Source organism: Alexandromys fortis, unplaced genomic scaffold, assembly GCF_014885135.2.
Source record: "Alexandromys fortis isolate MF-2015 unplaced genomic scaffold, M_Fortis_MF-2015_v1.1 scaffold_76, whole genome shotgun sequence".
Taxonomy (NCBI): domain Eukaryota; kingdom Metazoa; phylum Chordata; class Mammalia; order Rodentia; family Cricetidae; genus Alexandromys; species Alexandromys fortis.
The window spans coordinates 1,880,068-1,906,985 of NW_026067997.1; the positions used below are offsets into that span (position 1 = coordinate 1,880,068).

Below are 26,918 nucleotides of genomic sequence, written 5' to 3' on the forward strand. Positions count from 1 at the left end.
AAGCTGCCATGTGCGAACCAAACCCAGTTTCTCTGCACAAACAGCCAGTGCTCTTAGCCACTGAGCCATCTCTCCAGATGCTTGTTATTTGTAGACATCTGGTCTACTAACCTAGTATCCATTTTGAATTGTATACATTTTACATAATACAAACTCACCTCCAAATGCCTTCATAATATTTTTTTTGTAATTATGAATGGCAGGTATTTTCCTTCTGTGGTACCTGTCCTGTTCTCATCTCTGAACATTCATTTGTAGTGTGGTAAAATATAGGTGGCTCCAACAGGCATTTTGAACACTCACGTCCAACACAGTATTCTGAATATAGCGAGCATATAATGAATGTGCCAAGTGTTTTGACTTGGCAACTACTCAGACCTAGAATCTCCTACACATGCAAACAAAAGCAGCTAGATTCCAAAACGAAACACGCACACGCATAGACACGTGATGCCACAACTTTATTAAAGCACAGAGAACAAACCCAAATTCTCACAACTTCCTCAGTCGTTAAAAAGTTAACAGAAATAAGAGATAACCAAGGGATATAATCTCATCATTTCCCAAACTATGCAACAATGTAGTATATAGACGCAAGTTAGGATTCTCCTTTAGTATGAAGACAAAAAATCGTAACACCCCATAGCTATTTAAAAATCTGCATTTATAACATATATGTTGGTCCTCAAGGACTCATAGAACTTTTATTATAAACTATACTTCATAGCTTGGCTTTTGCTTATTAGGCAAGCAAGTTTAAAGGCAACAAAGTCCTGAAAAGTAGGTAAAACCCCATTAGAAGCTCTGTCTGATCAAACGCTGCCCTACCAGTTCTACAGCCAGTGACATTCATTTTGATCTACTGATGTTTACACCTGTCTCTCTGTCAATTGTAATCTGTTTTCATGCAACATCCCACCTCCCTGCTTTCACTCCCATATTTGAGAACATGGTATGTCATAATGTTGCTCTTGATCCACAGGCATTACCAGACATTTTAAAAAAACTTGGAGGAGGGGGAGGAGAGAAGGGGTAGTGTAAGTAGTAGGTAGTAAGTAGGTAGTCTCCTCTTTTATTTCGGTTCCTTTGGGTCTTTTCACTACTTGAGTCTTTGGGAATCACTTGCGTAGGTAACTACATCTACCATTCTGTCCCATCAACACACAGAGTCAAAATAGGAAAACATGGATCCCTGAGACCTTCACAGTGACAGACTAGGGCAGCTGCTCCTGTCAGCTAGGCTTGTCTGTGACTTTTTTTTTTTTTAAGTATGAAAATCTTCCTATTATCCTCTGCTTCTCGTGGCAAGCAAGTGGAATCACTAAAGGCCACTTAACGGTAAATCACTTTATAAATTAAGTTAATGCGGAGACGAAGGCGTGGTGCAGAGTGATGGATCAGGAGAAAGCAGGCTAAACCTCAAAGTTTACAGTCAGCGAATATGTGGGCTTGAGGCAAAATGAGCGACACTGTGGCACACAAACCGAGGCTGTCAGTATGGCAGTGGAGTTGTTCACACATAAACATTCCTTCAAAGGGGAAAAGGAAATAATATCAACAGCTTCACAAATACCCAAGTATTGCTAGGATGGTTCTGGTTCTCCAACAAGAACAAGAAAATTCTAGAAAGGAGCATTTTTAAAGGGGGAAAAAATACCCATTTACCACAAAAATTTCAGCCCTTCACAATATGGTTTACAGTCGGAAGGAAAGAAAATCCTCGCTAATTCATGATTCTGGAAAACATTTCTTCATGTGGTGTATGCACAACACTAAATGTGTTTAATAGTAACCATAATGTAGTCTCTCTGTCCCCCAAAATCTAACAGCCCTTGTTAATGTAACCACATCTGGCCTCAGATTCTCCACCACCCACCTCCAGTTGCTCCATAAGCCACTTTGCATAGCAGATATTTGAGAATTAATTTGTGATTTAAAGGCATCCAAGGTAAGCTAATCACATGAACATTTAAATATCTAGCTAATACATAGTTAGGCAAGACAATTCTTTTAGACATTTCATATCCGAGAGTGGCGTTATACTACAACCGTTTATGACTTTCCCCACTGAATTCCACAGCGATTTTTTCATGGACACATCCCTCGTGTCAGGCCTACACAGAGTCAATGGTAAGCTCATCATTAGCAAAGTGTTCATTAACCTGTTGACACAAGTCATCTCGTTTGCAGCACAACCATGACCTTCACCTTAGCGTCAAAGGCATCGGCTCAGAAACTGGAGCGCCACGGCCTTCAACAGCTTATGTGCCGCTTGTCAGGGAGTCTTCCCAGTAGGGCTGGTAGCAATCACTCAGAAGACCCATTCCAACTATCACTAACAATTAAGAATGAGAATATCAGAAAACCACTTGGGCTTCCCCTGTATTAGCACTTTAGAGTGGGAACTGAGCCCTAGAGTGAATTTAATGTCTTCTGAATGCAAAGAGTGAATGACAGAGCCAGAAGCCAGTCAGAGGTCTCCACACCAGACGGGAGGAATCTATCATACTCTATGGATCTCCGTCCATGGTCAAAATCGCTAGTATTTTTCATCATCCCGGAGTTCCTAGAAGAGTACTGTATCACTTCATCTCCTCTTCTCGCTGTAGCAAAATGCACTGAGACATTTCAGTTAGTGTGAAAGGCAATAGGAATCCTCCTGGCTGCTCAGGTCTCTTCCACTGAGAAGACTTATCAGGGAGCTTTGGACTCTCAAAGATCAGAAACCCAAATAACTTATCATAAAAATACAAGCTCTTGGTTTTGAAAAATATACAAAATGCACTGCATAGGTGAGTATCTCTTGATTGTCAAGGAAGGCAAAACATCAGTCTCAACTGTAGATCCAGGCTGCACTTGTCTCTTAGTGAGGCTTCACTTTGCAATTTCCATTTTTTATAGTTTTGGGCAACCTTTGACCCTTGGTATAAGCACGGTACCAAAAATGGAGAAACAGTAGCAGGAAGATGCATCCGTAACTCATAATGATGTACAGAAACACTGGGTACTGATAGTTGCAATCCTCCATGAAGAAGATCTGGCCTATGTGGATGGTGACAAGGACAAACTGGACCTGCAAGATAGGAGAATGAAAAGAAAATTAGTTAACAAAAAAAATCCACTGGGGGTTGGTTATGAGTCCTTCAACCCATTTATAAATGCGGATTTATAATGCGGAGATGAAGGCGTGGTGCAGAGTGATGGATCAGGAGAAAGCAGGCTAAACCTCAAAGTTTACAGTCAGCGAATATGTGGGCTTGAGGCAAAATGAGCGACCCACCCTTCCTTCTACATTACAGTACTTCAATGTTGATTCAGAATATGGAATTCCTAACTCATACATTAGAATTATTCTTATTTATGGCCACATAGCTTTGACATTATTTTGATTATAAACATGTTTTTGTGGCTGTATCTCAGACCATTATAAGGATGAAGATGCTGATATAATCATTTAAGACTCTGAGATAACAAACCTGCTTTATTTTTAGCTGACAGAGCTCCTGACTGAGTCACAACAGTGAAGGATATCCCACAGAGAACAAGCAACCTATTTCTTCAGACCATTCTGGATTCATCTAAACTCCTACCTCACAGAAAAGACACTGGACTGAGCTATGGTTTCATAGGTAAAGAAAACCAGTTACTCACAAGCTGTAAAGATGTCAAATGCTTTTTCCACCATAAATACTTCTGGTAGGCCGGCCCCATGGCACACAGTCCGTAGTAGGAATACATGACCACATGCACGGCTGTGTTTAAGAAGGCATGGAATGTTCCCAGACCACCTGAGAGAGAAGAGGTTATTTTAAAATGGCTCCTGGGTCCTTAAAATCAGACACATTTGTCTTAAGATGTCAGTGTCATCCTTTCTCTAAGTTTAGACGGAAGAAGAAAAATACATCAGAAATAGCAATTCTGTGAAGCAGCCATCAGACGAGGAGTTCAGGAAAACATTTAGTCAAATGCAACAGAAATCTTACTAAACCAATGAGCTTGTCACTCTATGTTATGTTTTAGTCTTAGGATGCTCCTATGATTTGAGTTTACTTTGAACAAATTAGGCTAATATCTTAATGCTACATTTCTTAATAAGACTCGAAATGTATTTTTAGGGAAGGTTAACATTTATAAGGTGAAAAAATTATCTTAATCTTAAATGTACAAATTAAGATGTTTCATATATGTACAACCTACTTATTCTCATAACCACCACAAAAATCAAGACACAGAATATTCAACACCACCAAGGCCTCTTTGTGCTGTTTCATGAATGCATCCCTCTAAGGTGATCATTATGCAATTTCTATCATCAGTTATTAATTTTGCCTGCTAGTTCATCTCACATAGAGAGAACCACACAGTGCGGACTCTTCTATTCCTGCCTCCTTTCGTACAACACAATGGCTTTGAGTTTCTTGCATGTTGGTGTATACACCAGCAATTTGTCTTTTTCCCATTGTTCAGCATTATGCATATAAATGCATCAATATTTATCCGGTCTCCTATTGGAAGCCATTTGGGTTGCCTCTAATTTGGGCTCTCATGAGTAATGCTACAGACATAATCATTGTGTGGAATCAGGTTTCTCCTCCACACTCTCAATACTGTGCATCAGATATTTTTAGCGCCACAAACATTCTGTCAGGAAACCACTGGAAGTCATTAGTAAGCTACGCTAGAACTGCTAAAATCAATTATTGTGATTTCAAAATAAATAGTTATTGACAATTAAGCCATCCTTTTAGTGAGACTGCTTCCATTTGATTACGTTTTTCTCTTTTAATTTCACCATCTTTAATTAGGAAGAGAAGCAAAGGACACAAGAACGTAAGAAAAGAAGCATTCTGGTTGCCTTCAGCTATCTTTGGCAGAAGGGACAGCAGGGTGCTTCACTGATGGTGAAGGAAGAAAAGCCCCAAAATTTCTCCCTAGGGTTTCTTCCTTGAGATGTTCAACCTAGATAAGTCTGAATTATGCATGATTAAGTTGACCTGGAATTTAAGTTTTTCTACAAAATAATCCATTTCTTCAATTCTGGAAGTCTTTAGTTCCAGAACTTGCAACTAATTATGGTAGAACTACTAACTCATAGTCACCTTGAATTGTCTGTGGAAAAGGCATTATAAAACATGAGAAAAGCAGAATGAATTACTTTATGTACACTCATTTGTGTGGAGAGTTATATATGTGCATGCAGGTTCCAGCACACATGTGGAGGTCAGAGGACAGCTCGTGGCCATTGGTTCTCTCCTTCCACCATGTGGGTTCTGAGAATAAAACCCGGGTCATCAGGCTTGGCCTTCGAGGCAGGCAACTTTGCCAGCAGAGCCATTATTTTAAAATAATTATTCATAGTTGCAGTAATTCCGGATGTTTCTAGATACTATTATTTCTAAAGTATTCCCATTAAAGAGCACACTTTAAATAATTAGGTCATATTCATCTAAAGCCCCGTGCTACCGTGTACTTCATAGACTTTAATCAAATTGCAGTAAATTTCTTAATTATCACAAATTTCAAAAGCAACACTATCAATGAAGCATGTTACTATCCTCTCATCTTTTATTATTTACATTTGGATTAATCTTTCTACCCAAAAAGAAACCTGAATAAATTATAAGGGAGGCGACACACCCTTTCAGGGTAACTGACAAAAAGAGTAGCTGCCTATTCCTGTAGTAGCTCAGGAGTCAGGCTGATTCCTGGGAGGGCAAAGGAAGATTGCGTATGTTCATTTGTGCCCAGCAAGAACACAGACAGGAAGTACAGCTCAGCTTTCAGAAGGGCTTGTGTCGAGCTCTTCCTCACAAAGACAGCACTTTCTCCATGTTACCTTTACCATTTAAATCAGTAGTTCTCCACCTGTTGGTTGTGACCCCTGAGCATCAAAAACCCTTTCACAGGGGTCACCTAAGACTGCCCTGAATATCAGATATTTATATCATGATTCATAGCAGTAGCAAAATTGCAGTTATGAGGCAGCAATAAAAAATTATGAATTATTTATAAAAATAATTCCACTACAACATGAGGAACTGTACTAAAAGGTTGCAGCATTAAGAAGGTTGAGAACCAGTGATTTAAATTTACTAAGCTGAGGATCTTGTACAGGGACTAGCATGGATTAGGGATTAGTTAAGAGGGTTAAATCAAAGAAGAGTTCTGAGCAAAATAAGCTGCCAAATGAAATTCAACTTACTTATTTTCTTTAATGATTGCTTTCTGACATATTATCATAGTAAGTTTGTTCATAAAACAATCATATTTTAATTAGTAGTGCTTTGTACTTTTCTCCTCAGAAGGCTTTTCAAGTGAAGCATTGCTTTCTTTACAAGAATGGGCCCGAAAAGCAAGCATCTTAGAATGAGTTAGTTACAAGTAGTTGCCTCAAATATTATCTCTTTTGGTTTGGAGAAAATAAAAGAACCACCTGGGTAATTAGAATAATTCTCTACATTTCCCAAAGGGGGTATTTACATAGTTAATAGAAAAACCTACCATGAAAATATTTTCCTCCTACTATAAGGGAAATTTGGGTTGTTATTATCCCAAAAGAGAGCACAGAAGGCAATAAGAAGTCAAACACTAAACAGAGATTGTCTGTGTTCCAGTATCTGCAAAGATTAGTTTAAACAGACAGGCTTGTCCTAGGAACACAGCCCTGGTCAAACCACACTTCCGGAAACAAATCCTGTTGCTGGGCCCGCTATTGAAAAGGCAGGGCAAAAGATGTAGGCCTGTAGACAAGAACCCCACACTTAAGACTAAGCCAGATCACCAGCTCACAGAGCACACTAGAGACACAAGACATTCTCTTTTTACCTGGACCACCCTTTAAAGGAGATGGGGATTAAGGTGATGAGTCAAGACACTGTGACAAAGTGCTTGAAGTCCATAGACATGGGACATTTTCAACCCCAAGGGCATCCTTGCTTGAATCTGCACTTCTTGAAAGTATGACTTATTTTGAAATGGAAGCTAGACCATCAACAGAGTCAAACAAAGGAGAGAAAAACACTCGATTCATTCTTTAAAGAAAATTTATGTTTCCTAGAGTGGAATTAGTAAATATTCAAAACGGGAAGAAGGGAGGACCACAGAAAAGATAAAGAAGCGGAGGGGAACACGGTAGCTTTGGTGTCTTCAAAGCACCTGTGTATTTGGGAGCACTGCCTTCCGATTGTTTTCTCCCACGTCTTTCTCAGAGTTGTGATGTAGTATATAGAGTTCCTCAAGCCCCATGAGAGGGAGGTTTCAAATCCTCTGGTGGGGGCTGGAGAGATGGCTCAGTGGTTAAGAGCATTTCCTGCTCTTCCAAAGGTCCTGAGTTCAATTCCCGGCAACCACATTGTGGCTCACAACCATCTGTAATGAGATCTGGTGCCCTCTTCTGACCTGCAGGCATACACGCAGACAGAATATTGTATACATAATAAATAAATATTTTTAAAAAATCCTCTGGTGGAAATTCAAAGCTCCTTACAGAAAACGGTGGACTGAATGCACAGAACCTGTGCACATGTGCCCACAGACTTTATAATAGGAAACCACGTGCATGCAAAGGGAACACTTCTGTACCGTATTGCTTAGAGAATAACGGCAAGGAAAATATCGGTACAAGGTTTCTCTTCCTTGATTTTAATCTCTGGTTGGGTGAATTCAAGGATGCAGAATCCACAGATACAGAAGTCCAGCTATATCCTGGTGTTATGGAAGAGACAGAAATAAACTAAAGGGAGTGAGAATACCTCTATTAGTATCTTAAAAAGTAAAGCAGTCACCTTTGATCATTAGCAGTCACGGGGTTAATGGGGAAGTTTGCACAGATACTTCTCTGTATCATTTTCTTTGCCTGCCTTTAAACACACAAGACATCGTGACCACCCTAGGACTGGGTATTGAAATCATAGCTACCCCTAGGGGGCGAGTGTTGAAGAATTTTCCAGTTTTTCATAAATATAAGTAAGATGTTAGCATATCTGACTTAAGAGACCTGAGGGGCTCAATATGCTTTTGGGAGAAAGCAAAAATAAGAAACTTTCAGATGAATTAAATAATAAAGGTTTAAAATTATGGGTATCTGTGACTTCTCGATGCTAAAGAAATAGGATGAATAATTCTCGCAGCAGTTTGCTAACCTAGAAATACATGCTTGGAGATGTTGTTTATTTCAAACTTTATGAAAGAATAAACTTACTGCTTACTTTTTCCATTTCTAGGTGTTCAGACATAGAAAACCAAAATGAATCAGACACTTAGGCTCAAGCTTTTGGTTTAAACTACCTCTGCCCTAAAAATAAATAAATAAATAAATCTAAAACCAAAATGTGTCCTGTGACAGACTGCTTTGGGGAGTTGAGCAATCACATCACAATCTGGCTCATCTTTGAAGTTGTTGCGGTGTTGTCTGCCACATCTTAGATGTGTCAAGTGTTCATGTGCCAAAAGCTTTGTCTCCAATGCAACTGGACTGATAGGTAGTGGGGCCCTTAAGAGATGGAGCCTAGTGAGAGGCGATTAGGTCAAACCCTACAGATTTTAGGTCAGGACATCCCCACATCTCTTGCTTTTCTCTTGTTACGCCTCTCTGTTCTCATCTTCTGTGGGTTTGTCCACTCCCTGCCTCCCCTCACTCTTCCCCTTGCCAGTTCTGCGTGGATGCCATATGCCATATTACACTGCTAGATCTTCCCAAACAGATAATTCTGCCAGGTCTTGAACTTTCAGCATCCAAAACCGCAAGCAAAGCAGACCTCTTTTCTTCACCAGCCTCTAGTAATCTGACAGCAACACAGAACAAACTACGAAAGGGTATGTCGGGTGTCAGGAATTTGAAGGCAAACAAAGCAGAACTGGAGATATTATTCTGACTTTTTGTGAACAAACTCGGAATATTATTTAAGTAGATATCAATCAATCCAAAACTTTTGATATTTTTATCTTTTTATTCATTACCGATTTCATTGAAAAACATGTCATAGGACTCTAAAGGGAAACAAAAAAAACTACACAAAACTAAACACTGCATAGAAGGTCTTAGTCAAAAGTCTTCATGTCTGAAGACTTGGGGTAGGGATTTAATTAAGAGTCCTACACGTGTGCTTCAGGCAATAATTTCAAAGTCAGAAGTTTAACCAAACTGGCACTTTGATTTTTTTAAAAATAATCTTATAAATCTCATTTAAGGACAGAGTTTGTGTTTGTAGTACACCAAAATGTCGACCCATACATCACATGACCCCAGCTCTCCCTTTTCTACCTGCAGCAAATTTGACTCCAAACCACCAGGTCCACGGCATGATTGTGTGATGGAAGACATGAAGGAAAGTCACCTGGTTGTTTTTCTTACGCAGAACAAAAAAGATCTGAAATAGTTTAAAGAAAATCAAGTTCATAAAAACTAAGCAATAAGTTATTGAGCATTACAAAAGTATTGGTGAAGAGTAAACAATTTTACAATTGGCTGCCTATGGGTTGCTTTGCAGGGTGCTGGCAGGGGTAGCTGGTTCCCCAGGGTGCTGCTCAAAGGCCAACCAACATGCATGAGGTCAGGTATGATACATAGTCAATGAGAGGACCAATAAGAAAGTGAGAAGATTTATGCAGATTTGAAAATCAAACATATACAGTGAAAACTCTGGCCAGAACCTACTGAAAAAAAAATACTATTGATAAATAAATAAATAAACAAACAAACAAGTCTTACTATGTTTTTACCTACATGACAGCCAGAAGTTCAGCCGCAGTTCCCAGGGCTGAGATTATTTCATTCTAATTGCTCTCTAACACATCCTACCATAAGAGGTTAGGTAAACTGAGAGTGGACTTGAAAACAAATAAGCAAACAAAAAGAATATATTATCAAAGAAAACAAGTGGTGAAAGTCTTGAAAATCTTGAAGAGTTAATCTGAAAAATACCATGGACAAGACAGCAAAGCTCCATAGGAAGAATAAGAACAGCAACAACGAGACTTGCGCGTGCCCAGTGGAGGCTTGCTACAGGAGAGCAGGGGAGGGGCGCTGGGTGTTCGAAGAATGCGCTAACAGAAAAGTTCACAGCACCAGAGTAAAGTTAGACTTTCAAATTCAGGGCATAACACAAAGCATTACTGTGTCAGGAAAACTTGGACGGCCTCAAGGCGGAAACAATTTCCTTATGGAAGTTGCTGCTGAGAATATGCAAAGTAGAGTCAATAAAGCCAAACGCATTTGCTTATGCACATGAAAGAGCACAGCCCGGTGCACAGCATAAGGGTCATGAACTTCCAGTGTGTCTATGGGTAAGCAGCTCAACTTCTTAGGTCTTTTATCCGCCGCCCCCCAGTGGGGGTTCTGAACTAGATCAATAGATCCTAAATGTGGCTGCAAGTTACAATATGAAAAAATAATTTTAAAATACCCATGTGTACTCCATGCCCACAGGACATCAGATTGCAAGAGATGGGTCTTGCGTGCTTTGTTTTGTTCCTAACGCATATAATGCTAAGGCACCTGAATGTTGAACCATGTGTCTACGGCAAGCAGCTACTCAAAGATCAGCTGAGAAACTGTCAGAAAAGGGAACTGCCCAGCTCCACCCAGGATCTACTGAATCAGAGGCACTAGGAAGTTCAAGCATCATTTGTGTTTCACAAGTCCTCCATGGGTTTTGGTTTTGCTTTGTTTTTCCTCTTTTCTTTCCTCTTCTTTTGTTTTTAAAGATAGGACAGGGCTATGTAGCCCAGGCTGGCCCCCAACTTGTGGTCCCGCCTCAGCCTCCTGAGGGCAGGCTTCTCTCTAGGCAATTTTAATGCATGCTGAAATTCGAGAAGCCCTGGATTTTAAGTCCTCCAAAGTCCCTCCTCAACTTTACGCTTTATGATTAGTCAACCAAGAGTGAAAAGTGTTGACGTTTCTGATCAACAGTGTGGTGATGTGTGTTCCAGACTTCCTTCTCAGTAAAGCCGGCATAGCTGTCCTGTGCTAGCAGGAAACCAAAGCTCTGGCTTTCCACTTCAGAGTCCACAAACCCCTGGGCCCAATGGCTCAAGGTCCAGAGCTGACCCTCACTAGGACCCAAAGCAGGGAGAAGTAGGGCCCAGCAAGCTCGGGTTTCAGAACAGCAGCTAGAGATAGCATTTGTGTTCCTCAAATGACTGTCACCTCACGGATAATATCACATTTTGCTATGAGTTTATGAACTGTGATGCTTATGTGTCTTACAGAGCATGGTGGACACTGAGCTTTGGTATAGCGTAAACAGGGTCGCTGCTCTTTGCTTTGTGACCTGCTTCATAAAGGGCTGTCATCATCTACAACAAGTGCCCAGAGAAAGTGGCAGCTAGCCCGTCTATCATAATCAGGTAATACCTACATGTTTTGAAGAACGCAGTTAAAGGTTGTGAAATGCTGGAAAGCAAGCTTTCTAGACACACAGATAAGTACAGGAAAAAGGGATCACAGTAGGCTAGCCAGGGGAGGAGAGATAAGCAAAGGCGTGCGACAGCTGTGCTAGCCGTTTATTGTTTCAGGGAGACCTCAAGCAGTTGCTGAATGTGTGGGCCACATACTCACAGTGTCTAGCAGCTCAATAAATTTGGAGAAGTAATAAAGCCAGCAGGTGTGCACCATCTGTGGAAATAGGCACAGATAAGAATTTATTTATCCAGTATTTTATATGGAAGAAACATTTACTTAAAATGGTTTTTGAAACACATAACAAAATTTACCATCCTAGTCAGTTTTTTAAGGTATAGTTCGGCGGCTTTGATTTCATTTCTATCCCTCTACAGCTGTTACATATCCACCCACAGAACTCTTTCCTGCTGAAAAGGTGAAATAATGCTCATTCGGAAATGATTTCCCGTTTCCCTCTTCTTTTCAGTCCAGCCATCATTCTATTCTCTGTCCTATGCATTTGACTATTTTGGGTACCACACACAAGCTGGGTCATGTAGTGTTTGCCCCTTTGTGATGAATATACTATGTTAGCAGTGTCCTCAAGACTCATACAAACTGTAGCTTTTACAGGCTGAATAATATTCTAGCGTGTGTGTGTGGGAGGGGGGACATTTTGTTTAGCTATTCACCATTCATGAACACTTGGATTGCTTCTACATGTTGGTCATCGTGAATAATGGTATTGTGGTCATGTGTATATAGATGCCTATTTGAGTCCCTGACTTCAACCCTTTAGGAATATTGCCAGAAGTGAAATTTGCTCGATCTTATGAAAATTCTATTTCTCATCTTTCAGAAATCAGGTAAGTTTTGAAACCCAAGACATTTAAACAGAACTAACAGTCATTTTATAGAATGTATACACCATACTTGTTTTAATTCTTTCTTATAATTTTAGCTTCCCCCCCATTAATATAATCTGATAACCGAGTCATTCACTCATTCTGAATTCATATTCAATATTGCAGAGCCCAAAGGATTTTCACAATGACATTAAGTACCAGGTTTTCCCAAAGAGGAACTTACCCTCATGGCTCTTGGTGACTGAGAATAGTCAACAATGTCACATCGAAACGAATAGCCTGTCCCCCAGCCAGACATCACAAACTGGAAGAGAAACATGCGTGTTAAAGAGGACGCACTTGCTAACAGAAAAAACAAAGCTGGTTTTGACTACACCTTGCTGCATGACCAGCTGAGCAAGCAGGCAACGCAGGGGAAGAGGCAGAGAGAACCAGGACAAACTGAACACGCTGCAGGCAGAAGCTTGGCATCAGGCATTCTCAAAGCCACAAATGCACATGCTGTTTATATGAACTGCATTCTGACTACTTTGTCCTTTCCTTGGGAGGATTCCTTTAACACAGCGGAGGACAAAACTCTGGGAGTGTTTTGCTTAATTAGTAAGTATTTCCTATGGCCCCCACATATGTGTGTGCTCATGTACTTTAAGGGGGAGTGCCTGGCTCTGTTTTCTCTAGACATTTCAAACCTTCCCTATTAATCAGTAAGTGTTTGAACAAGCCAAAACCTGGCCATGTGCCAAAAGGGTAGCCATGGCTACTGTGCTCTTCCTGCCCATAGCTGGCAAGTACCTGAAGTGGCAGTGCCTGGCTCTGGTACTCTCCTCTTTTAACATAAAAACAAACCACATACAGGTCCGATAACAGTTGCACTTTGGATTCACAAGACAAATAAGAGAGGACAATGCTCTCGTTACTAACTGGAGCACAAGCGGGCAGACGGTCATTCCAACACACCCACAACATGACCTTCTGCTGGTGTTAAAGAAAAGCCCATTGTTGATAAGTCTAAATTGTAATTCCAAGATCATATTGACATTCTTTTAGTTTGAAGGTGGGAAGATCTTTTAAAACTGTAGCTACAAATGAAGGCCAAGTGCTTGATTTTAGTTAATGCACACATATAATGGTTGGGCTGATCTGGGGTGGGGACAATAACATTCTCTCTCTCTCTCTATCTCTCTCTCTCTCTCTCTCTCTCTCTCTCTCTCTCTCTCTCTTTCAAGTGTTGCTTCTTCTCACCCTGTAACTGCCCGCATCCGGCTTAGAACGTCTTCTCTCTCACTATGAGAGTCATGATTTATGCCACTTTTGGGTTCTGAAGCATATTCTGTTTATAGTCTCATCACTATTTTAGCTAAAATCATAATTTTCCAATATAAAAATACACACTTCAAGGCTTTCTCGAGGCCTGGATATGTTTATTTTTTGAGACTGGGTTTTGCTATGCAGCCCAGGCTGATCTCAAACTTAACGACTCTTTGTCTCAGGCTCCTAAGGGCTGTGATAACAAGTACCCATCATCAGAAATCAGTCAAGATGATATCTTAATATACAAAAGGAAGGGGAAAGTGGAAAGAACAAATTTAACTAAGGTGTTTAAAATCTATCCCCTCTCTCTGTCCTCACACTTACTCTGCAATATAAGGTAGTATACGCGCTGGAAAAGCTATGAGATCATGAACATTAAGACTCAGAAAAGTATAGGATATGCAATCCATGTTTTAAAATGCCTGAAAACTCAAGTGAACAGATCTTTTCAAAGTAACAACGGAATGTGACAGAAACAGTGAATTCTGTTTCTCAGAACCCTCGAGTCAGCGAGCAATGCCATTTCTGTCATGCTTAGACTCATTTCGGCTGACGCTACCCCTTTGTTTCTCAACCTGTGGGTCCTGACTCCTTTGGGGGTCAAAAGGCTTTGTCACAGGAATTGCATATCAGATGCTTACATTATGATTCATAACAGTAACAAAATTACAGTTATGAAGTAGCAATGAACTAATTTTGTGGTTGGGGGTCACCACAACATGAGGAACTGTATTAAAGGGCACAGCACTGGGAAGGTTGAGAACCGCTGCTCTCACCCTAGGAGCTATTTCCTTAAATTGATGACTAGCTCTCCCCTTAGCCTAACACAGACAAGAGTCGCAGTACATGAGAGAGAGGTTCTGTGTTTTGGCCTCTGTGCTCCCACCTACTCCCTCCCTCATTAGTGCCGGATGTGTATCTAGCTCCCTCCATCACAAGAAGACAGCCCAATTTCTTCAGTACGGCACTGATCTCTTCCACCTTGTTCACTTTTGGCCAAACATGCCTGACCGAGGCATTTACTCTGAAAACCCGACAAGATCTTGCTCCATACCATAAGATGTTAAACTATTGTCAACAGAGAGCACACGTCCTAGCTAAAGTTAAAAGTGTGTGTTCAGAGTGGATCTAACGGTTCCCTGATGCTGAGTTTAAGGATACACCATTAGCCTGTGAAGGTTTTGACAGTTATCCCTCTATCCCAGGCTAGTAAAGAAAACGTTAACGGTTTATGTTCAGCAGGCAGTACGTTCGGGAATTATAACTCAAGTGTTGGTGAAGACAGAAACTCTCTGATTCCAATATTTTTTTAACCTTCTTCTATGGTGCAATTGACAAAGCAGGAGCCAAAGCTAACTGGTTACACTGGATTCTCTTCGAGCCTGACAAACATAATTTGGGGTCATCACAAACAGTGACACTGTCAAATACAGAACCTGAGAATACCAGAACATTCTGGAACCCGAGAGAAAAACTAGGTCAATCCTGTCGTTACAACCTAAAAGATCTGAGGCCTAGAGAAAAAGTAACAAGGTCAAAATGAGGCAGCCTGGGCTCCTAGCTTGCAAGCATGCACTTAGCCTCTCTAAATGTATAATCCCTCTCTGAGAACAGGCGAGCAGCCTGTTCACAGTCTAGAGGATGGAAGAGTAGAGGCCTGTGGGTAGGAGGTAGGAACAAAGACGGGACAAGCAGCAGAATGAAGCTAGGCTTGAGAGCGGCCTGTGGAGAAAAGGGGAGCAGAGATTTCAGGTGACTGATCAGGCCATCTGCAGCAGGAGTGAGGCTGGTGTTACAGAAGCCAGCGAGGACAGCGAGGCTCCTCATAGACCCCAAGTCTGAGCAAGCGCAGGTATACTAGAAAGAAATAAAGAGACGGAGGGAGACAGCTGGGGTTGGAAATAAACCAAAGAACCCTGGAGAAGTGGGTATGTGAGGGCAGCTGAGACATGTGAATAGCGGAGGCAGGGAGCAAATCCACAATCTGCCCTGAGTTCTGGAAGATTCCCATATCTCTCACAAGGGACAGGGCTTTATAGCCTATGACTCCATGTGAGTCCATTGCCTCAAATCCTCTAAAACTCATCCAGTCGGTCATTGTAGAGCCCCTCAGAGCACAGAGTAACCACAAGTTCCTGCCAGGATGGGACAGACTGTTACCAAGACGAGAGCTCTGGAGTCAGCTGGACCCATCTTCTTCCAGGCCTAGCCCTGCACTTACCGGCTATCACTCCGAGTTCGTTAATTATTTCTCTGAGCATGAGTTTCCTCAAAACTAACCTTTATTATGTGCAAATCTCTGAGCTAAGTGTTATTTTTCTTTCCTCACTATTGTTTCTAACAATTTGTTTCTGTTGCTGTAAACACCTGCTTAGTTTCTAAGTTCCTCGATTCTCAAAATAAAATAAAACAAAAATAAAAAAGGAGGGGGTGTTCCATAGTCATAACAAAAGCATACTGACATATACACAAAAGACTCAGGCAAACTTTTCCCATTAGGAATACTGAAGACACTTGCCTCATAACACATATACACAGAAAACAGTACTATGAAAAAATTGTACGTTATCATCGCCTTCCTGAGTTCAAAGGGCTTCCGGTTCTCCATGAGCTTTGGTCCCAGAGAGGTGACAAAATAGACATAGAGCCCCAGGATGATGGTTTGTGGCAGAGGCGAGGACATGAGGAGCCAGTCTTCAACTCTTGGATCTAAGAGAAAGATAACAGGTAAGTGCACAGCCTCTTAACCCCGAGATAACAGACAGCAACCTGTATCCCCGTGCTGACCATGCACCACTCAACACTCCCGAGCATCCTTATCCTTAGGTGGGGTGACAGGAGAAATCCCTAGGAACAGTAAGGCTGTCATCATCTTTAAATCTCAAAGGGTGGGAGGTATTTGTCACCAGAACCTGAGGGAGCATCTCTGAAAAAGCCCTTCTGGAGGAACCATGCCATGGATTGAATTCTGCATCCTCTCCGAAGCCATGTGTTAAGCCTGGGGCAGTGGTGCACACATGAAATCCCAGCACTCAGGAAATGGAGACAGGAGAATCAGAAGTTCAAAGTCATTCGTGGCTACACACCAAGTTTGGGGTCAATCTCAAAAGAGAGTAAAAGAAATAAAATCCCTGTGTTGGAATATTAGTCCATACTGTGATGGAAGCAAGAACTTTCCACCAAATAGTTAGTATCATGAAAGGGACCCCAAGAAGCTCTCCTGCTATCAAAGTGAGGTAATAGCAACCCAGGAGAGCCTTCGCCAGAGCCCCACAGTACTGTACTGTGGTCCCAGATACAATTTCTCCAAGCTCTAAGCGGTGGGTATAAGCAGATCTAGAGGAGATGCTCCACCATCCACGACCACGATCAGCATTCAGAATATTTCCACCCTACACGGGCTTGGTGGCGCACTCCTGTGATGACAGCACTTGGGAGGTGGAGGCCAGAGATCAGGAGTTCAAGGCCAGCCTGGGATAAATGAGACCCTCCCCATATCAAAAATATTTTTTTTTATTCTGATAGTCTTTTGCATTTAAAAGTGTGTTTGTATTTGCTGCTTATTCATTCTCTTGGCTTCCTAACAAAATTGACATATTTTCTCAGATATTATATCATATTGTATCATAGAAGCACAAAACTGAAAGGGATCGTGTCAATATCTAACTGGCTAAAGTATATGTCCTAGGTGTCCAAAGTGTGAGCCAGTAAGTCTGCTATTTTGAACCACATAAACATAAGTTGATTCAGTTCTTGCTGGCTCCAGGCTCGCAGGATTGCGGCCTTTCAAAATTGCAATTAAAAACCAACTGTGGTTCATTCTGTAATTTCAAGCACTTGGGGTGTAATTTGACCAAGTGACCTCATGAAGACAGAGTGGTACAGAGGAAAGTAACCACGGGCAGCTTCCGAGAGCATCTGACTCAGCTCGGCATAGAGCATCACCTTCCTTACTGGGAAAGAGGACCTGTCCTTCTAAATCACCAACAAGAAAGCCAGTTAGACTTCTCGCCCCAAACCTCTTCACTAGAACCGTATGACTGTCCACTCATCAGCCTCGCTTTCAGAGCTGGAAATGTTCCATGCAGCAGGTGACTGTTCAGGGCTTTAGCCAGTAAAGGTGACTCAGCCTGTCTTCAAGTGGGCTTCACTCAAAAATGCCTGCATATGCCCTTGTCTCAAACAAGCAAAGCAAGCTGAGGAGTAAACAGTCAATTCAAAGGCAATGCCAGATGTTCAGGATTTGATCTTCTTCTTATCTGACGGTTCTTTCAGAGGACCCAGGCTCAATTCCCAGCACCCACAAAGCAGCTCACAATCACCGACAACTCCAGTAAATTATTCTCTAGCCTCATAACAATGACAAGTTCTCTACAACAGGATTTCTGGCCATCACTGAACTCGAACACTGTGAGGTGACTTTCAGAAAATCAAAGTTTGTCACAGAACTGAGAATCAAGGCTCGGAATGAGAGCTGATCAGTCGTAAATTAATTTCATCCCCTGCAGGTGAATGCAAACCTTAATGCAAGAATGTCATAAAGCCAATGTCTAGCTTTTTATTGTTTTATTAATATGTCTAGCTTTTATTCCTAATACAATAAAGACTAATGAAATCAGCACTAAAGGAAGAGCCCTGGAGAGCTGCAGTCGCCTCTAACAGCTTGGCTAAAATAAGGGAGGCTTCTGGTGTCTTCTTCACAGGCAACGGCAAATGATCTGGCTGTTGTTGTTAGTCACCTCCAAATACGGTTTTCAAACAAAAATGCTTAAGTGTCAGTAAAGGCACTTCTCCATCAGAGATATCTTTTGTTTGATTCTTTCACTGACTTGGCAAGGGAAGAAAAATCAAATGACATCATCCCCCTGTTCCTCCTCTGTTAGCAACAGAAAGAAAACAAGCCAAGAAAAGCATGCTAGGCTAGCTCGGGAAGACCAAGAAAACCGTTTCCAAATAAATCCAATCTTCCTGTGATTGAACTTTTACAGCACACACCTTTTCTTAAAACCCTGTAGACGTTCAAGTTCTACAAATAAAAAGTTATTATGGGAAAAGTTTGTTTATTTTATTCTGTGTTATTTTCAAAAGAGATAATAAAATAACAAAGACATTTTTTAAAATGTATGTTTATGTGTAAAAAGGAACACACATTTGTGTGTCCATGTGAGGAGGCCAGAGGTGAACCTCGGGGTCATTCATGAGAAACGATCCATTTGTTTTCTTCTGTTATTTGGCTAGGCTGGCTGGCCAGTAAATCCGGGGATCCCCTGTTCCTGCTTCCCAGAGCTGCGATTCTAGGCATGGGCCGCCATTCCAGGCTTTTCACATGGACGTTGGCGAGTGGACACAGGTCTTCATGGTCACACCACACATAACTTGTATGCACTGAGCTGTCCCCTTACCTGCCCTTTTTATACGAGGCTCTGAAAATTGTAGTACAGCAAACTTCTAGAGATAGACAGTCAGTGTCGTGACCCCGTCCTTCCCTCTGGCCCTTTATGCCGTTTTAGGTAACTGACTCAACCTCACTGAGTGCAGTTTCCTCATCTGTGAATTGGGCATAAAACGAGTATTTCACAGAAGCTTGGGTGAGGAATTTGCAAAGAGCATACACACTTAGTAAGCTTGCTATTGTCATTACAGTAGATCTCAAATCTTTAATCATAGCTGAATCACCTCTGTCGTATTTAAAAGTCCAATACCCCCCCCCAATGACCTTAATTCAATTGAATCAAAGTCCTAAGTGGTGGGTAATGGGCATACAGGCTTTTGAAATCCAGCCATAAAAAATTGACAAAGGACTTAATTTTTCAAAAGAAGAGACACAAGCGATCAACAAAGAGAAGAATAAATGCACAACATCAGTAATTATCAGGAAAATACAAATCAGTACCAGAACACGACATCACCTACCACTTGTCGGGCTGCAGCATCAAACAAAAGGCAATGAGTGCTGCTGGAGACAAGGAGGGGGAGGAAACCCTGTGCACTCACGGTGAGACGTTAAATGAATACAGCCGCTAGGAAAACCACATGGAGACCCCATTAAAACCTAAGCGTACAATGATCGTAAGTCCAGCAATCTCGTTTCTGGAAACTGTGGTGGCTACCAGCTGTCAGACCCACTGTGGTGTTATTCACAACAGCTGTCATGTGAGATCTACCTGGTGGTTCCTCATCAGATGGATAAAGAGAACAGTGGAAGCAGGATATCATTTGGTCTCTCAAAAGAAGGAAACCATGTCCTCTGCCACCTCTCCATAAGTGGAACAATACATTGTTATGTTAATTGAACTAAGCCGGACTCAGCAATACCCAGTCTCATGTGTGAAATAAAGGGTGTTAAGGCTCCTCCAGACAGACAACAAGGAGAGAGATAGGCTGGGCAACGGGTACAAATTTCTGAATTCTTGTTTGTTTTGTTTTTCACGACAGGGTTTCTCTGTAGCTCTGGAGCCTGTACTGGAACTCGCTCTGTAGACCAGGCTGGCCTCGAACTCACGGAGATTCACTGGCCTCTGCCTCCGGAGTGCTGGGATTAAAGGCGTGAGTCACCATCGCCCTGCTAAGATAGGGTTCCTTAAGCATCACACACTACATCAAAGAGTACACATTTTAAAATTCTAAATATCAACAGAAAGGAGAAGCTGGAAGGGAAGGGAGACTCATTCCACACCAGCTTTCTGATATACCAAGAGTTCAGAGAGGCAGGGGATCTGCTCATCCTCCATCTTCTTGCAAAGCAAAGCAGGCTTGCACTATCTGAAAGTGAGCACTTCCATTCAAAAACACACAAAGAGCTGCTTTTGTACTTCTCCTGAGATCAAAATGCTATCGTATGATTTTAAAATCTAGCATTCCATATCAAAGAATTGTAATAAACTCCCTTCTATCTTACATATTAAGCTGCCAAACAAACAAACAAACAAACAAACAAACCAACAACTGTGGCCGTGGAAATTTCCACATGAAATAATTAGGCACGACCACCACTTCTGCAGTGATCAGAAAACTAGTAACAGTCAGTTCTCCCAAGGCCACACAGGATTAGGGCCAAAGCCAAGAAAACACTTGAAATTCTTGGCTCCTGCTTGTGTATTCAGCTCTTCCCAGGGTACGAAAAGCAAAACTAATGCCACTCCAGATCAATACCACACTAAATACAAGACGAACTCCCCTGCCGCACTGCACAGCCTTTTCACAAAGTTGTAAATCTTAATACAAATCCTTTTAACTCTGCTAGACCTTGACAAGAAAAAGAAGGGAAAAAAAAAAGCGATTTGTTACCTTAAAAGTATCTAACATCGTTTGTAACATCTCGATCTATTTGTGTCAGGACACTGCCCCAGTAACAATATTTTCTCACATCTTATGCAGTTGTTGACAGGTGCTGTTCCCACTCTTGTTCTCTCTCTCTCTCTCTCTCTCTCTCTCTCTCTCTCTCTCTCTCTCTCTCTCTCACACACACACACACACACACAGTTTGTTCAAGGTCAACTAGTTATTCTAGAGTAGAGAGGGGCCTGAGTCGTGGCTATTCTCTTTCCACGTCCCATGGCCTTTCCTCTCCTAAGACTTCAATGAATATTAATTCTGAAGTGTGAGATTTACCTTCTCTGTGCTCCTCTCCTCTCTCTTCTTGCCTGCTCCATTTGCATGGTTTCTCCTTATTTTTGACCACCTAGAATCCTTTGCTACTCCTTTTTTTTTTTTTTTTACTGAGTATTCCTCACTTTTTTGATGGAAGTACTTCTAAAGAAAGGTAAAGAGCTGGTCCACAGATAAAGGTGGAAGCAGCATTCTGACATAGTTTGTATTAAAATAGTTTGTACTTCTAGGGCCATGAGATTAGTCTCCACCATCTGAGTCCCCTTGGCTCTTGTTAAGGTTAAGATAAGGTTTACCTGAATTTCTTAGGTTCTTGAATTGAGGACAGTGAATAATGAGGTTTGGATGGCAGAGAATCTATAACTCTATTCTACAATCTGTTGCCAGGGCTGGGGAGCTTGGCCAGAAGGTAAGGTGCTTGCTGTCCAAGCCCAATGACCTGAGTTCCATCCCTAGAAGCCACATGAAAGTGTATGGAGAGAACCAACCCCACGTAGTTGTCCTCTGACTGCTACACGTACAGTTATGGCACATATATGCATGTTATAATCTTTTTTTTTATAAACTGATTGGCCCATTAGCTCAGGCTTCTTATTAACTCTTATAACTTATATTAGCCCATTATTCTTGTCTATGCTAGCCACATGGCTTGGTACCTTTTTCAGCAAGGCAGTCACATCTTGCTTCTTCTATGGCTGGCTAACAACTCTGTAATAATCTTTTTAATTAAACCTAGATCACCTCGGGTTCCAGGTTCAAATAGTGAGAATTGAGTACATCTCTCCTTTGAAATGCAACATTTAATGTTTACATTAAACATTGAATTTGTAGCAATCACTATAAATCAATGGGGAAAGATGATCCCTAAAGAAAAAGGTACTTTTTCTGAACCCAGTAACTTGAAACAGGAAAGGGATTAGAAAATAGAGAAAAATCTACTCTATTAGCCCTAACAGAGTCGAGCTTGTTTGCCCTTGGCGTTCTTGAGGGACAAATTATTGGATAAACTTTAGAGAAGTAGCATTGCCCTTTAGCAGCACGGGGAGAAGGGTGCTGCCATGAAAGAGTGTCTTTGCTGAAATCATTGTAAACTAAGATGCAGCTTCACGTGTACTAGGTACATGATGAATTTGTGGTTTACTCCAAAGTGGTTCTGGTCGTGACTATGTGAAACTTAATAATTACAAACAATAAAATGCTAGAACACTAGACATAATTAAAAAAAAACAACAGTTCTAGGGTGGTTCTTTCTTTTTCCTTTCTTTCTCAACTCACAGTGACTTTGGGAAGGTCACATCTCCGGGTTTCAATTTCTTCAGTTCTAAAATGAGACATTAGGTTGGCTGGTATCTCAGGTCTAAGTTCTAAGGCATTCTGGTTCCTTTTATCTTAAAAACTTTTACCTTTGTTTTAATTTTTAAGACTTTAATAGTTTTTGAAACAATACTACATTGCCTGGGGTTTGAAAACTCACTGACAGACAAAGGACAGTCACTCATGAGACCTGGTGGAGCTCAGCTGGAGAGAACACAGTCCGCAGGTTCAAACGCATGACCTTGACCGCAGTCCTCACCAGCAGACCAAATGACCAAACCATCATTCACCACCTATGAGAGGTCCAACTCTCCACAGAGGAAACACACTCGATGCTCAGGCAAGGCTTCCGTTTGTGTAGTTTAAACTCTGGTGACACTAAATGTTCCAAAGGACCATTTCTATTTTTATTACTCCCTGCTCTTTCTGCATCGCCTCTCGGGGGCAAGGGCAGTTCTTTCATTCCAGAATCAGCTTGGCCTGAACTTCTGTCGACAGCGTCTGTGATTTCCCTCTAGAACATTAGAGTACTGACCCTCCAAAACCATTTTTCAGGGCTACTGGGTTGAGATGTGCCATTGCACATCACCCAGGGCTCTCCTGAAAATAATTCAGAGTGTCTTCACTACTATGAATGTCATCATGAACATATATGCAGGTTTGGCTATAATAGAACCCTGGATAGAGCTTCTTGATTAATGTAATAAAGGAGTAGGAAGTTGTCAAGTCTTTTATTTTGTTCCAAATAAATCCTATTAATGTGGGAATTTGATATAAAAAGGAAAGATGAACTTCAATTGGAAAATCTCATTACTCACCAGCATCCTTGATCCAATTATCGTAAAAACGCACAGTTCTCGATGTAAGATCACTGAACGCCATTTTCTACAAGATTAACTGGCTCTTTTAATGGATTCTTCAGTAAAACAAGGCAGAAAGGAGCTTATGATCTATAAATGCAAATAAAAATAAGCTTTGAGTAATACAATATTTAAAATGCTAAAACTTTAATAGGAACTGGCAGGGCAACAAAACTCTTACAGAAGGGAAAATGCATTAGTGAACCATAAGAAATGCTGACACAGTCACAGACGCTTGAGACTTTCTGTTCTTCTTGAGAGACTGGTAACCTCGCTGAAGAAGGCTGGCATTCTGTGGATATGATGCAAAAGGAAGACAGGAGTCTAGGAAGCCTTATAGGAACATAGCCCTTTTGCGAGGAGGATGCAGGTCGGGGGGGAGGCTGTATCACCATGGCAAGGCTGTGATGGACATCCAGAAAGGGAGAAGAGACCCAAACCTTCAGACATGTGTGCTGACCCAGGCCTTGGGGCCACCTTCAGACCCGATAAAGTCTTCTTTGTGAAAAATTTTGAAAATATTTTTATTATTCTTAACTAAATGTGCATGTGCCATTTAAGTATGAGTGTCAGCGGAAACTGGAGGTGTGGAATCCCTTGTTGCTGGAGTTACAGGCAGCTGTGAGCCACCTGACATGGGAGCTAGGAACTGAACTCAGGCTTCTCCCAAAACAGTGTACTCTCAACCACTGAGTCAGCTCTCCAGTTCCTTACGTTTTTAAAATATAGAGGTTCCCAGTATTCCTACAGCATTTTATTAATCATTAAAATGCCACCTAGTAATTAAAAAAATAGTGGAATGAGTCAGAAAGAGTGGAGGAAAACCAATAAGAACCAAGAAAAGGAGCTCTGTTATTTCAAACGGGCAGGCAAGCATTGTGGAAAAGAGAACTCTTCTCAGGAAGACGGCCAGTGAAGAGAACCAGGCCTGCTGCATGTTATAAGACACAATCCAACCCCAGGAACTCAAGCCCTAAGGCAGTGTCACGCAGACAATCAATGGGACACCCAGAAACATGTCCAATACATCTGAGAATCGAAGAGTGCATGTCAGTGATCCTGAGAGGTATTCTTCCCCACACTTTAAGGTCTCTAAAATTAAGGTACAGCTTACAAATGGTAGGTGTATCCTGAGTCAATGGCGGAATGAATCAAAGCCACATAGCAAGAAGACTGGACCTGTCTAGAGGTGGATCCTACAGCAACGTAAATGTGCTTGATGCTATTGGACTTGGTTGAAAAAAAAAAAAAACTTCATGGTGTTTGTTTTGTGATACTAAAAAAGAGATCCTCTAAGTTTACGGCAGGAAGGTTGATTTTCTCCTAGCGCTACGAAACAAAGTTATTTCCTTTGTATACCTACAGAAACAAAATAAGGCATGCAGCATGCTGACACAGGTGTCGTCTTGGTGGACAATGAATTCCTAGCAGTCACTCAACAAACGACGTTGATACAGCTAGACTGGCATCAGGGAACAAAACAACCACAATAAAAGGCTTTCTGAATCCAAAGTTATCAGAGAAGCTCTTACTCCAAGTGGTTGGAAACTCCAGACGACAACCCTGAAATTGTACAGCCTCGCCACAGGAAAGGCCCTCCTAAGACTCAAACTCCAGAAACCAACAAGTCAACTATCAAAAATGAGGGGATGGAGAAAATGCTGCCGGTACAGGAAGCTGGAGGAGTGTGCAGAATACAAAGGAAATGGTGGCCTGGCTGGGCCGGGCCGGGCTGCTAAGAATCAGGAGAGCCAGCAGTCAGAGCTGGGCAGTGGGTGTGTACTGCCTTCCCACTTCCAGGTGACGGTGTTGCGACAGTCCCAGTTTGGGTTCTGGAAGATCAGATGGAATCTCTGCTCCCACTGTCTTGGCAAAGGAATGCCTCTGGAAGGCTTTGAGAGAAATTTCCACCCAGATGCTAATCTGTGTGTTTCGCGTGTTCTACTGTTGGCTGGGACAAGCTTCCCTTTCTGCATTAGCATAATGAAAATTCTGAAGAGTTCTGTACAGAAAAGATCTGAAGGCTTCAACTTCTTACGTCCCAAAGATTTGGAAAGATTTGAAGCTGAGAGTGAGAGGCAATTCCAACAGGCCCCTACACGTTTAAAGCAGGATTTCTCCAGCCTGACAGTACTTAGACATAGAGAATTACTCTGGGCATTTGGAGCTATGTGAGACAACCTGGCTTGACAATCTATCTGCTAGATGCCAGGAACCCCCGCTTTATGATTGAGGCACGCATATACATGGATAGCAGTTATCAAATGTCCCCTGGTGGGCAAAAATGTCCATGGCTTGAAGTAATTATCCAGATGACCTCTGCCATGCCTTCACCAGACCGCAGCAGCTTGCCTCGGAGCAAGCACTTGGCAGACACATGCTTATTTTGGCAGACAGTTGTTCAAAATAATAGATGAGTTTTTCTGCACAGATTAGCTTCAGTTTTTTTCAGAAATTTATTTAAATGGCTTCATGAGAGGAATTTTTTTTGTCTACCTCCAAATTCAAATGCATAAAAATTAATAGCTTGTTTTCTTTCTAAATTAATGGACCAGACTGGGTTGTACTCTTTTAGTGGGGTGAGGGTGGGGAGAGATGGACTGAGCTTGGTGATGAAAGAGCTTAGCACTGATACTTTTTGTCTTTGATTTATAAGTTGAGAACAATCCTCAGGAATTAATCCTCTAGTCTTTAAGGCTATGGCAATATTTATTAGAATGCCTATTGCCTAGAGATTATTTTTGAGGTAATATATTTCAGCAAATGTTTAAATTATTTTGTCTTTATCTTCCATTATAAATTTTAATTGAAAGCAAATCAATCCAGGAAGAATAGAATAGACTCCATTATTTCTAAAATTATTTCAAATGTTCAGATTCATTGATTAGCAGGAAAACACATGTGCTTCAGTCTGTATACACTTATTTACACATGTAGCCTATACATACACAAGTAAAACTATGTGTCCACTAGACCTAACTTGTCAGTTTGCTCACAGTATTACTATTTCTCCTTAGTATAATTCTTAGTCCTTTCCCTCCCATTTTTTGTCATTTACCCAGAACAGCAGAAAGCAAAAATTAAAAAAAGCTTTATCCTATCTTTTGGGTTATAAAAGTGTATGCACTTAGTCATATCGACGAACCCAAAGACAAGAGGCTTCCGTGTCTCCTGAAACAAACGTGAATGCTTCAGGCTTGCAATGAGAAGATAGGAAAGCTATTGATGAAGATCTCAAATAGGTACCAGTAGGCTGAGCTGGACCTCAGAGTATAAGGGTCAGACACTACTGCCCAGGCAGAGTTGGGGTAGGGGTTAGGGGCCATAGATGACCATAGAGGTCCTTTTGTTCTAGTGTGGTGTTGGAGTAAAAGAAAGCCCTCTGCATGCCTTCAATGGGCAGAATAATATTGTAAAAGAGCTGCAATGAAGAAATCATACACATATTAATATTGTATACCACTTCCCGGACCTGCAGGAATAGTTGGCCAACCACTCAAGGGGCCCTGGATGTCTAGGGACAGTTATGTAGACAGAAAACCTGAAGGACTAAAAAGCTCCTCACTAATAGGAGAGACC

At 41.4% G+C, this 26,918-nt stretch overlaps 1 protein-coding gene across 3 annotated transcripts in view; it reads right to left on the minus strand.

The window, feature by feature from the left end:
• Window positions 1-440: 440 nt before the first annotated feature.
• The window catches only part of Elovl7 (ELOVL fatty acid elongase 7), a 68,580-nt gene continuing 42,102 nt past the window's right edge, over window positions 441-26,918 (minus strand). For 2 of the 3 annotated variants that reach the window (XM_050160388.1, XM_050160389.1), the window contains exons 2-8: window positions 23,298-23,429; window positions 16,076-16,266; window positions 12,470-12,550; window positions 11,558-11,614; window positions 9,263-9,368; window positions 3,652-3,788; window positions 441-3,073 (exon numbers count right to left, since the gene is read on the minus strand). In XM_050160388.1, the coding sequence (XP_050016345.1) occupies window positions 2,864-3,073; window positions 3,652-3,788; window positions 9,263-9,368; window positions 11,558-11,614; window positions 12,470-12,550; window positions 16,076-16,266; window positions 23,298-23,361 (846 nt within the window). In that variant the 5' untranslated portion in view covers window positions 23,362-23,429 and the 3' untranslated portion in view covers window positions 441-2,863. Of the gene's footprint in view, window positions 3,074-3,651; window positions 3,789-9,262; window positions 9,369-11,557; window positions 11,615-12,469; window positions 12,551-16,075; window positions 16,267-23,297; window positions 23,430-26,918 lie in introns of those variants that run through there. The other variant, XM_050160390.1, reaches the window with a different exon arrangement.